A 13,695-nucleotide genomic window follows, 5' to 3' on the forward strand; every position below is an offset into this window, starting at 1 on the left:
TTTCTTTAATAGGTTACTTGCTCTTCCCTCAGGAAGATACTCATTAAGTATATCAGATTTGACCCATTGTGTCCTATGTGATGTAACAACTCTATCTATATATATATATATATATATATATATATATATATATATATATATATATATATATATGGATCTATATTATAACATAGAATTTTATAAAGTTCGAATGTTATAATATTGAACCAGTTTTGTCGAACGCTGAAAACAGCGAAGGTGCAGGACACCAATTTTTTTCCCAGGGAAAGAATTTGGTGGGCTGTTGGTGTGGCTTCGCTGTTTTCAGCATTCAATACGTTGGAACGTTACGGGTCGGGTTCAGGTAAGTGTGCGATTGTGTGTAGGTTAGGGTTAGGGGGCGGGTTAGGTGAGATAGGGTTAGGGAGCGGGTCAGGTAAGTGTGCGGTTGTGTGGACATTAGGGTTAGGGCACTGGTCAGGTAAGTGTGTGGTTGTGTGTAGGTTAGGGTTAGGGGGCAGGTTAGGTGAGTTAAGGTTAGGGTCCGGGTCAGGTAAGTGTGCGGTTGTGTGTAGGTTAGGGGCGGGTTAGGGTTACGGCATGGGTGAGGTGAGTGTGCGATAGAGACGGACCTTAGGGTTAGGGTCGGGTTAAGGTAAGTGGATAGTTAGTAGTGTATGTAAAGTTTAGTTTAGGTTTAGGTGTAGAATTTTAAGTGTATGTGTGTGGATTGCTGTTTCTTGTGTGTGTTTCTGTTGTGTGTATGTTTCTCGGAATAGCGATTTTTTTCCCCTGGGGAAAAAAATCGCTATTCTGACTGTTTGATGTTTGTGGATTTCGGAGTTTAGGGTTCAATATTATAACATTCAATCTTTGTAGATTTCGATGTTATAATATAGACATATATCTATATGTATATATCTATATATATGTATCTATATATATATATGTATATCTGTATATATATATATATATATATATATATATATATATATATCTCTATAGATATATATATATATATATATATATATATATATATATATATATATATAGATATATAGATATATATATATATAGATATAGATATAGATATATATATATAGAGATATATATATATATATATATATATATATATATATATATATAGATATACACTGCGGTGGTGGTGCTGCGGTAGCGTTGTCACCTCACAGTTAGACGTTGCCCGTTCGATTCTCAGTTAGAGCGTCTTCTGTGTGGCGACATGCGTGAATGGGCGTTCCTTCATTGAAGGTTGTGCGTTAGGCCCGGCAAGCCAGCACGTAAAAATCTACTGCCAATCATTAGCGGACCGGAGTTCCGCTATGGCGACCCCTAACCAGGAAAAGCCGAAAGACACACAAAAAAAAAAATAAATATATATATATATATATATATATATATATATATATATATATATATATATATATATATATATATATATATATATATATATCTGTCTCTGTCTCTCTCTCTCTCTCTATCTCTTTATCTCTCTTTCTATTGTGTGTTGACATAATAACCGAATATAATATAATATTCGTTTGTAATATGAAGTGGTATTTTCAGCCATTTTAAATGTTTCACCTAAATCACAGATTCTGCCAGTGCAGAATGACATCTGGACATTTTGGGTGCTATTATTTCTGTGCCTTCAGAGATATTAGAGCATGCAGTATACAGTATATGTTGAGTTTCCAAAGGCTTTCTCTGCAAAATTTTATAAGAATAGCTGAATATGATCTAGACATATTTGCATTTTCTGTATGTATAACTTTGCAATTTACTCTGACATCCATCCATCCACTACCCCCTTTTCCCATGTTTGCACATGGGGTTGGAGTGTCACTTCATCAGTTACAATCATCTAGAGCCAATGTTCACACTACTGGGGAGGCTACTCTGGCATTTGTGTAGAATAAAGGACAATCCATATTTCAGTCTAACCTCTTTATGTTTGTAACTGATTTACCAGATCTTCAGCAGGGAATATAGTTATGGGCCTTGCTGTATCATTTTACAAATTAATAAACATTTAAAGAGTTAGATATTTACATTGTAGAGAGGATCAAAGTAAGGTCAGAATGGCTTTTAAAAACCGACAACAGCATTTTGAGAATATTTAATTTAACATACAGCTGTCTGTTCTGTTTAGAACAGCGAATGTAAAATATCAAAAATATAAATACATTATATTGCTGTTAAATTAGGCTTACAGATACTTTGTAATTATGATAAAGTATGCTTCTTTGCAAAGCTGAGCTGTGATATAAAAGTAACATTAATAATGTTTTTTCATTAGAATTGAAGATGATGCTTCTCCTATGCCTTTGAATCTAGGAGTACAGACTGGAAATTTTATAGGTAATTATCACAAAATAATTGGTCAGCATTTCTAAGGGAATTTGTCAAACCATTTTTAAACATACAGCCCTTTACATACAAGAATTAACATCACAAGTGGTATGGACATCTCCTTGAAAATAGTCAGTAGTTGAGGGATTAAGAATCAGATGAGACAGTAGAGGGCGCATTTGGGATGTTCAACAAAAAGGGGTTTATTTTGTTAGCAGAAGCTTTCTTTACATGGACAGGAATGTGGACTGTGGCACACTTCTGAACAGAAAGTGTAGAACCTGGAAATGGCACATGAGTTTAGAAATGATGTGAGGTAATATAGAGTATGGATGAGGTAGTTGTGGAATACATCAGCAGCATGGGGATTTCTGCTTTGTTAAAGTGAATATATGGCTAACTATTTGCTTGTAGGATCATAGGGGGTTTCTAGGCTAATGACCCTGGGGCCCTTACAAGCCTAGCCAAGAGTTTATCCCCAAAAAGAAACCTCAGTCAGCACCTGTCACCCCTGTCAGTAAGGGACCTAGATGGAACCCCTGGAACAAATTAGTGGTTTCACATCCACTCATGAATGTTGCGCTTGAAGAGGGTCAGTGAGGTGCTCTGTTTGATGTGTATGGAAAGTCTATTCGATTGATGGGGCAAACAGACCTGTCTCTCCAGCAAGTTTTGTTGATGTCGCATATTAAATTCAAGCCTTTTGAGTGGGTAATGCACAAGGAGTTAGACTTAAAGATATGGAGCATCTTTAGTAGGGCAGGGTCAGAGATTGCCTTGTAGGTGAGACACAGATCATCCCTGAGCAAACTGTACGATACCGAGTAGAGGGATAGTGAGCCTGTCTGCATAGAACAGGTGTTGATGGCCATGGATTCTCTTTGTGAGGTATTTCAGTGGCCTTTACAGTTGGTGCAGATGTTTAAAGAGGTACATCCCAAACGGGGCATTATACTCAATTATTGGTCTGAGGGAAGAGTATAGAGAGGTAATAACCTCCTTTTTTCTGGATGCAATCCCTTTACTTATGAAATAAACCAAGTAAAAGGCTGTTCTGACCACTGCTACTATATGATGGTCAAATGTGAGGTTGTAATCAACCTGAGTGTCCTAGTCTCTCACCACAGGTTGTGTGCTTAGGGGGTTGCCGTTGATGTGGTAATCGGTAGGGTCGCGTTTTTGCCAGTTGGTATGATGATACATTTTTTTGCATTTGGCCAAGTCAAGATAAGCTGTATGCACTGACTTTCCCTCATCCAAGGCCTTGGTGACAGTCTCAAAGAAGTCAACCAGGTTCAACAGGCAAGATCTGCTCTTGACAAACGCAAACTGGGTGGGTTCAAGTGCTTACAGATTGCCTATGTCCTTGTTTATGAGATAGATAATAATACACTCCATGGCTTTACAGATCAAACTTATCAAGCTAATGGGGTGATAGTTTCCAGGATCAGTAGTAGGACCACCTTTGTGCAAGGGGATGACAATGGCAGGTCTCCTCTCTGCTGGAATGAAGCCAGTACTTAGGCTGTGGTTGAATAGGGGGTGCTCACTGACAAAGCCAGTTCTTGCTGGAGATGATGCAGAATACATCCAGGAACACTATCAGGTCCCATGGAAGCTGTATTCTTTACCTTAGATAGGGCCTGTAACACTTGATCTATGGAGATGTGAGGTACGGGACAAGTATCGGAGATGTCAAAAGGGCCTTTGGGGGGACAGGGGGGTGAAGTTTGCACTGAACCTGTCTGCTAGCAGGTTGGCTAAGTCAGCAGGATCAGTGTAAGTGATACTGTTAAGTACTAATTCAGAACAGACCTGGGCTTTGTCACTGATGTTCCTGACGTAACCAAAGAAGACTTTATGATTCCCCTTTGTTTTAGAGGTTATTCATAATTGGCCTTGAGGTTTTCACTGGTGATCTAATTTGTTTGTTGAGGCTAAGGTGGGAGTTTTCCAATTTGGAATTTGTTCCTTTTTACCCTTGGACAACAGTTTATTCCTTTTGTTGTAAAGCCTGTTGATGTCCACCAAACAGGTTTGTGTTTCCTTGAGGGGCAGTTTTAGTTCTATTGGGTCTGGCTCAGCCCATGCAGTTGTACAGGTGCTTGTATACTGTTCAGCATTGTTGTCTACATCCACTGAGTGGGGCTGTGGTGTGAAGCTACAGATACCCTCCATTAGGAGGTTGTAGTCAGCTTTTGAGAATTTTTTTAGCTTGATTACAGCTGGGGGGTGGGATAGAAAACTCGAATGACAGTCCGATGATCTGATCTCACCAGGGAAGAAGATACTATAGGAGTGGTGCAGCGGTCGCTCATGTTGGTGAGAACCAAGTCTGGAATGTTATGTCCTCTTGTGAGGAATGAGACAAGCTTCAAATTGGAAGCCATGCACTCTCAAGCCAAGACTGAAATAGCTGGTCAAGATTAGAAGTCAACACCTGCACCACAACACATGCAACACACAGCCCTCCAGAACATCCACCATCACAGCTCTTACATAAAAACACAAATCACACACCCACCTTTGACTTTGGGCTCCTAAAAACAGAAGTGGATAACTTCATGTCACCCATGTCAATGGTAAATAGATGCATGACTGCCAAATCGTGCACCAATGCACTGTACAAATACGTATATAAATGCATGGAACTAGCCATACCCAACAGAAGCAAGACGCTCTCCTCCAAAAAAAGGAAGCCAATCCGGTGGTCCCCTGCCATTAATAAATTCTACAACAGAAGGAAGAAACTGTTGCAGAAAAAGGTGAAGTCCCAAGACTGGAAACATTCCTTTATTAGCCTCAACAAAAGTTGAGATCCCTCATCAAAACCTCTAAAGCCAGCTATGAAGGCAGAATTGCAGCAGACACTAAAAACATCCACAAAGGATTCTATCAAGAATCTCCACAGCAATACCCAGGTTTGCTCTGAGTTATTGCACAATGGTACCTCATATACTGAGCCAACAGATATTGCCAACATACTGGCTGACAGATTCAGTGCCAACTTTACCCCTCTCTCCCCCAAAAGGACCAATCATAATACCGGAGGAATGCCAGGCACCCACTATTACTGCAGCACAGGTTAAAGCTGTATTGTCCAAGGCCAAGAATACAGCTTCCATGGGACCTGACAATATCCTTGGATGTGTTCTACATGAACTACAAAGTGAAATGGCATCACATCTGTGTGCCCTGTTTAATCACAGCCTCACCTCAGGCTTACCGAATGGCGCACTGCTACAGCTATCCCTCTCCATAAAGGAGGAGCGACTACAGACCCTGGGAATTATCACCCCATTAGCCTGACACACCTATGAACCTATGCAAGGCTATGGAGTGCATCATCATGGACCTAATTAACAAGGATATAGGGAATCTCCAAACTCTAGATACCACAGTTTGGTTTTGTGAAAGGTAGATCATGCCTGGTCAACCTGGTTGACTTCTTTGAGTCAGTCACCAGAGCTGTGGATGAGGGAAAGGCAGTTCATACAGCCTACCTCGATCTGGCAAAGGCCTTTGATACCATTGCCCACTCAGGAATTATTGATAAACTCACCAAACTAGGCATCAATCCCTATATCACTACGTGGGTTGCATATTGGCTCACAGGTAGAACCCACAGTGTGAAAGTAGTGGACTCCAAGTCAGACTGCCGACCAGTCATGAGTGGAGTCCCACAGGGATCAGTCCTGGGTCCTCTCCTGCTTGGCATCTACTTCTCAGACGTCCAGGCCAACACGAAGTGACTCTGGCTGACCAGGTTTGCAGATGACTGCAAGCTGGGAGCCATTATTAACTCCCCAAGTGATGCAGATATCCTACAGAAAGGCCTCACTGACACCAGTGACTGGTGTCAAAACCATGACCTTAAGCTTAATGCCAAAAAATGCATCGTTATCCCCTTTGGGAAAAACCCAGTTCCCACTAATTATCACATCGATGGGAGCCCACTGAACACTGAAGGCATTATAAGAGATCTGGGGACACAGGTTGACAGCAACCTCTCCTTTGACCACCACATTGCCACTGTGGTCAGAAAGTCCTTCTATGGGACACATCTCATTACCAAGGGTTTTGCATTCGGGAAGAAAGAGGTCATCATCTCTCTCTGCTCTTACCTCATTAGGCCAATCATAGAGTATAATGCCCCATTTGGCATGTACCTCACAAGACACATGCATCAGCTGGAAAGGCCACAAAAGTACCTCACAAAGAGGAACCTAGGCCTTAAACACATGTCCTACATGGACAGACTCAAAAAACTCCAGCTATTCTCTGTCTCATATCGTCTACTAAGAGGCGATCTCTGCTTGACTTACAAAGCCATGTCTGACCCAGCTCTGTTAGAAATGCTACATGTAACAATCCCTCCACACCACATGCTCCAGAGACCTTACCTCATTACCACAATCAACAGAACATGCTGGAGGGACAGGTTCATAACCCAGAGACTGCTCATGCTCTGGAACAGACTGCCCATGCATGTCAAGCAGAGCACCTTACTGGCCCTCTTCAAGAGAAATCTTGATGAGTGGATGGGAAACAGAAAGTTTACCCCGGGGATCACTCCAGTGGCTGTGCTTGATAGAGGCACTGGGAACTAACATCGGGCGGCACGATGACAGGGCACTTCTATGGGCTAGGCTTGTACAGACTCCAGGGCCATTAGCCTAGTACACACCTATGAACCTATGAACCAGTTTGGTTACTTACTGGGGCATTGTCCATTTTTGCTCCTGAGTAGGAACCAATATGTGTGGAGGCTTACAAGCTGCATGCTCTGCCTTCCTTCAGTATTCCAAAGATATATGATTAGACGAAGTGGTAAGTTTCTAAACTAATGATGGGTATGCACTCAGTGTGTATCCTGCAAGGGACTAGCATCCCATCCATGATTAGTTTCTCTGCTTTTTGCCCGTTGAGTAGAACAGGCATCCATTGTGACCTTGGGTATAATAATGTTGGAATCAGAAAATAAATAAATAAATGAATAAAAGACAGGGGTCTTGAAAGTATAGGAAGTGACTTATTTGAAGACATGTAAAGAAAAAGGTAGTATGTTTCTTAAAATTAAAATCATAAGCACTTAAGTGATATTCAAGCTGTTGTCAGTATATCATTTCTAGCCTTTAAGTACCTGTGACAACATATTAATTTTTATGCCTTGGTTTTGGAGTAGAACAATGAGATGCCTTTGACATGATATTTTGTAGCATATAATTTGCATGCATAGCCTTTTGTGGATATATATATATATATCTATAAAATAGAGAGAGAGATTCACATTCACTTCATATTCTCGAAAGACTAAAATGTCGGAATTTCAGTATCTTAAGACTAAAATATCGAAAGCACAGTTGTGCGAAAGTCCACATAACTGAATCCAGAAATGTCGCATCAGCGGTTGTGGTGTTGCACTGTGTTAATGGATAACCGGAGATTCAGGTAAGTGTTTATATTTTTAGAGGAGTTTTGTAGGGATTTTAGTGTATGTTGGTGTATTGGGAAATTGTAGGTGTAGGTTACGGTATGTAGGTGAGAGTGTGAGTTTATAAGTGTTGAGAATGGTGGTGTTTGTACGTATGGGATGTGTGTTTGTGCGAGGGGAATGTAGAGTGTGTAGTGGTGGGTTTAGTGTCTTTGTCTTTTTAGTGTGACCTCAGAGTTAAAATATATAAGTAACGGGGGTGTGGGGGGTACAGGGGGGCTTGCCCCCCTGTTTATATGTAGGGTAGGTTTGTTTATTTGTGTTGTGTTTGTTTTGTATGTTTTGTTGTAGTGCGTGGAGGAAGGTGCATGTGTGTTTGTTTGCATAGTGGAGGGTGTGTTTAAAAGTCGTGATTTTGAATTTTGCTCTTTTGAGGCTTCGGTATTTTGAATTTTCGGCTTTATAGTCTCGAGATATTTTGAGATTTCAGTATTTCAAGATTATAAAGTGAATCCATATATATATATATATATATATATATATATATATATATATATATATATATATATATATAAATATACTAGCCGTACCCGGCCACACGTTGCTGTGGCTCAGTCTGGTTAAATGGAAAAGAAAGAAAAGAGAAAGCGCACGTTTCTAATATGTTTAATTTTACAATGCTTGTGGGTATACAATATTTTTTGTTGTTCCATTGTCTGTGCAGATATAGAGATTGTCTGTTTTGCCGACTCTAGAACACGCAACATATAATTGTACATGTGAGGAGCAATCCGTGTGTAGATCTAAACCGCACAATTCTAAAGATTGGCCCTGAGTTTTGTTGATAGTGATTGCAAACGCCAATCGAATTGGGAATTGCAATCTCTTAAATTGAAATGGCATATCCGTTGGAATCATAGGAATGAGGACATCTTCACCTTTGAAAGGTCCTGTCAAGATTGTTGCTTCTATGACATTGCTCATTAATTTTTTTACTGCAAGCCACGTGCCGTTGCAAAGCTTTGGCTGATATTTCGCAACATGATAATTGGCACACCGATTTTCAATTGCAGTACGTGCCGTGGCATCCCTGGCAGATTGAGTGAATTCAAAAATTCTGTTGGATAATTAACCGCTTCATCTGCTTCCACAACAGTGTCGACGGACTTGTATGTGACTGCCTCGCTTTGAATGTTAGACTGAATAATATTATTAAGTTCGTAAACGTCTTTGTTCTTGGCCGCAAGAATGGCTCGTTCAGTCAGCCAATCGTGATTCTTATAATTGGTTTGAATATTGGGAAATACTTTTTCAACCAGTTCTTCTTTTGATGACACTAAATTGCAGAAGTTATGAGGCAATGAAATTCGTCCTGAGGTCAGATCAACCGGCACCTTTCCGTTCCCAATTTCCAACAATTGATGTGAGACTATCTCAGCTGATCGATCGTTTTGCAGCTGGACATGCATATTTGTAGTTAATTTTAATGTCTTTACGTGTCACCACAAAGTAGAGTATTTCAGACAAGCATTTATTTCGTCCGCTGGTGTAGATTGAGGAAGTACAGGTAATGTTTGCCTGAAATCTCCTGCAAGCAATATTAATGCGTTCCCAAATGGTCTGATGTTTCCACGCAAATCTTGCAATGATCGATCAAGAGCCTCGAGCGATTTTTTTGTGCACCATTGTGCATTCATCCCAAACAATAAGTTTGCATTTCTGCAATACTTTTCCCATGCCGGATGCTTTGGAAATGTTACACGTGAGAGTTTCAATTAATTGCATGTTCAATGGCAATTTCAAAGCGGAATGAGCAGTTCTTCCACCTGGTAGCAATGTCGCAGCTATTCTGGACGATGCAAGAGCTAAGGCTATGCCATTTTGGGATCAAATTGCTGCCAGAATCAATGTAATTAGGAACTTTTTACCAGTTCCTCCTGGCGCATCTAAGAAGATTTCTCCAACCCCGTTATTGACAGTTTGCATTATTTGATCGTAAATGCCTTTTTGCTCAAGCGTTAGCTTAGGAATATTTGATTGCATATACGACAAAAGATCACCCGTGTTGTAATTTTGTTCATGACATAATTCTACATCGAACGAAGCAGCAGCAGATCGATTCAGTGATGGCATTCCCAATTGATTGAGAACTTTGTTCGCGATTTCTAAGCACAAATCTTCAATCATTATCAATGCTTCATTGTAGATTTCTGCTGTGAAATCCATGTTCATATTTGAATTTTCCTTGCGTATTTGACGGAAAATATCTTCAGCCATGTGCGATTTATATTTCTCCCATAACTCTGTTGGAGATGAAGGAGAGCAGGTGGTCAAAATGATTGCAAACAATGCACGAATTTGATTTGGATGTGACGTATTGCACGCGTCATTAATGCATACATCCCAGTCAGAGCTTGACATGCACTGCGGAAAGTGGCATGTGTAATGCCGTTGACAATTCTCAATTGCTGGAAAGACGTTGGACCGGGCACATTTATCAACAGCATACAGAGAAAGAAGCATTCATCTTGATTGGGATGCATGGTATACAGTCTGCCTATCGTAGTTTCTTTGAATATGCCAGGTTGTCCATCAACTCACTCTCCTCGTTTGCATCATTCAAATGATTTTCTACTCTCATTCCATGTGTAATACGTAGGCACTTCCGAATACAGCAGTGTTTTCGCAAAAGCGTCATTTTGACATAACGTGAAGAAAGCAGTTAACGTTGTAGCCGGTGGATTCAGGGCTATTTGTTGCACATTTGCAGCTGTGAAATAAATGCATTGTCCATTTTCTAGATGTACTGCTAAGTGAACAACAGCTGGACTTCGTTCATGTATGGGAAATGAAAGAATTCGCCATACAGCTTCATTGCTGCTTATGCATCTTCCAGCCTGATACTGTGCGATTTCATCAATATGTATGACCACATTCCTATCACTTCTTTCTGGTTGCATGCCAAAAACTGCCATGTCGCTGCCTTTATTCACATACTTACAAATGTATTTGATCGATTTAATGGAGTTACAGTATTCCACGTTTATGTGCGCTTTGTATGTTTTTGATAGCAAAGGCGAATATGGAACAACCCACCGGTTATCTACTTCGATGTCACCGTTTCGCATTTGTATGGTTGCTAATTTACCGCCATCTTCTGCTGATCTTCTTCTGTGTAAAGGATATCCATCGTTTCCTGTAACTGTGTTGGATACTAATGCTTGAGGATATCGCTTAGAGCAGTTTCCGTCTATCATGCATGGTGAATTTGGATTCAGTGTACTGCAAGGTCCATGTATCATATTTTTCGTCACAACTTCATGCAAATCCTTATCGACATCGGGTATTTCAGTGCATACTACATCGTCGATTTCATTTGAAGTGATTTTGTTATAGAGCCAGATTAGTATATGTGCATGTGGCAATCCTCTCTTTTGCCATTCCACTGAGTACATCCAGCAATGCACAGAGCCAAACACTTCATGTTTTACCATGAAATCCATCAGCAATTTCAGCTTCTGAATGAAAACACGTGCTGTGATGTCATGCCTATCCACCGGCGATTGCCCAGGAAGTAAGAGCTGTTGTATATCGTCCCAAGCTGGATTGCATGTGAATGTAATGAATAGTTCTGGACGCCCGTAGTGACGAACATACGCAATTGCATCTTGAGCGTACTCGTGCATATGACATGGACTGCCTGTATATGAAGATGGCAAAATCGTTAGTCTTCCAACGTTAGTTGTATTACCGTCATTTACAACTGCATCTCGCAATGAACGTATTCTTCAGAGCGAAGCTTGGTCTGATTCAAACGGATGAATATCAAACTTTCTGTTTCGATTTTTGCATACATATCTACGATGTATTGGTGAAACAATTGACGGCATTTCAAAATGTGATTGTCTTCATTCTCTTGAATCATTAATCGGTATGAATAATAGTTCATTGCGCTGCATTTCATATTTGTTTCTTTGCCACTGACTGGATTTATCATCTTAACGTTGAAGTGATATCCATCGGCACCATCCCAAAAAATGATTGGATATTGCAGGGCATCATAGCATCGATGAGTTTCTGCAACTCTTGTCAATTAATCGTTTCTCCGATGAAGAACAATATCTCTAGGTTGGAAATGATCTCCGACTATAACAATTGCCACTTTGTCTATAGTTGGAGCATTGAATCTTCGCACATGTTCTCCAGCAGACGTTTTGTCAGCATGAATAACAATCCTGTGTGTATCAGATGGCATCATGTCAATTGTTGTTTTGAACAAACGCACTAAATTGTTTTTTTCATGAAGAAGCTCTTGCAGTTGGGAAATGATGGACCTTTGTATGCCGGCAGAAATTACGCAGCATGCATTCAATTCATCATTGCCATCACCGATGAAATACATTTGTAGGAATTTATGTTGACCATCTGGGAATGGAAGCAGGGAGCTGGCTTTATGATAAATTTGTCATTTCACTTTGAAAGTTGACATGAATTGAGCTGTTATGATTTCTGCGCTGAACGATGTCATTTGGAAGCATGAGTTGTATTTCCTGATGTTAGATAGAAAATGCTTGGATTCGGCGGTATATCCGGCAAGCAAAGTTTTTAATGGCTCTGGCTGTTCTCCAAGTTGAGGCAGTTTAATTTTTCCAGTGGCGCAACACATTCATTTCATTTCTCCATTAAATTTCAGAGCCTTGCAATAAGGACACACTTCAGTCATAGTGCCGATGAGAACATGCAGGCTCAAACTATAATCATCATCTGGGTTGTACCGGAATGCAAGGTGATTGTAATTGCATGATTGCTGAGCACGGAGTCGTGTTTGACACTGATCTGCTGTTTCTCGTTGATGTCTTTCAGCCACTCTCAGCCTGTCGTGTTCATTCTGTTGAGAACAAGCAGATCTGAAGCTGCAGAATGCGATCGCCGTGCTTGCAACCGTGCATCCTCAAGTCTGGCTGCACGTCGCTCTGCTGCTTCCTTGGCACGTATTTGAGCCATTCTTTGTCTGTTTTGCTCGTTTGCTGATGCCCGTTTTTCCTCAGTTTGATTTGCAATTACTAGTCGTACTGCTTCTGCTCCGCGAGTACGATGACCTAAGTTTGATCTTCTGCGAGGCATTATTTGGATGAACTAAAGCAGATCGATTGCACTGAAAAAGAAGAAAGAAAGTTATAACAAAAGCATATAAAATTGCATATTTGTATACAAATATATAGACTCCGTAGTAGGTATATAAAAACATGCGCGTATTCGAATGCAACGTGTGGCATCTATATAATAGTAGGTATATAAAAACATGCACGTATTCAAATGCAACATTGTGTGAAAATTTTAAAGCAATCGGTGAAGAACTTTCGGAGAATTAAGATTCTGAACAAACAAACATTTACATTTATATATATATATATATATATATATATATATATATATAGATATATATATATATATATATATGTATATATATGTGTGTGTGTGTGTGTGTGCATGTGTGTATGTGTACATCTATGTGTGCATTCTGTTAAAGATATAAACACATTTTCTTGAGTTAAAGGGGCATTCTTACATTTACATTCATATTTTCTGTAGTTCACACCGACGTATGTAGCTCCACAGGGACTTGCATATTATGAAACTGATCAGAAAGACACATATTTTATATATATATATATATATATATATATATATATCAAGATGTTCTTCGTATTGATCTCTGCTGCAATATGGGGTTATATCCTACCAGCGATATAACAACCAACCAGCTTCAAAAGCTTCAGTGCACCTTCCATGTGCCTGAACTGTCTGGAAACTTGAGCTAACCTGATTAAAAGAAAGTTTAGGCAACAACCCTTTAGAGCTTTACAGCCGCTGAACAGTATGCTCCTCTGAGGCTTTGGAGGATCGAC

General features: G+C 40.0%; 1 protein-coding gene across 3 annotated transcripts in view; it reads left to right on the forward strand.

Moving 5' to 3' along the window:
* The window catches only part of SVEP1 (sushi, von Willebrand factor type A, EGF and pentraxin domain containing 1), a 2,252,988-nt gene that overhangs the window by 2,180,315 nt on the left and 58,978 nt on the right, over window positions 1-13,695 (forward strand). For 2 of the 3 annotated variants that reach the window (XM_044061036.1, XM_044061038.1), the window contains one exon: window positions 2,300-2,361. The exons of the other annotated variant lie outside the window; for it this stretch is intronic. In XM_044061036.1, coding sequence (XP_043916971.1) covers window positions 2,300-2,361 — 62 coding nt within the window. The remainder of the gene's footprint in view (window positions 1-2,299; window positions 2,362-13,695) is intronic. 3 annotated transcript variants of the gene reach the window in all.

The sequence above is a fragment of the Protopterus annectens genome, chromosome 2.part0 (assembly GCF_019279795.1).
Source record: "Protopterus annectens isolate FY-2018-M chromosome 2.part0, PAN1.0, whole genome shotgun sequence".
NCBI classification, from domain to species: domain Eukaryota; kingdom Metazoa; phylum Chordata; order Ceratodontiformes; family Protopteridae; genus Protopterus; species Protopterus annectens.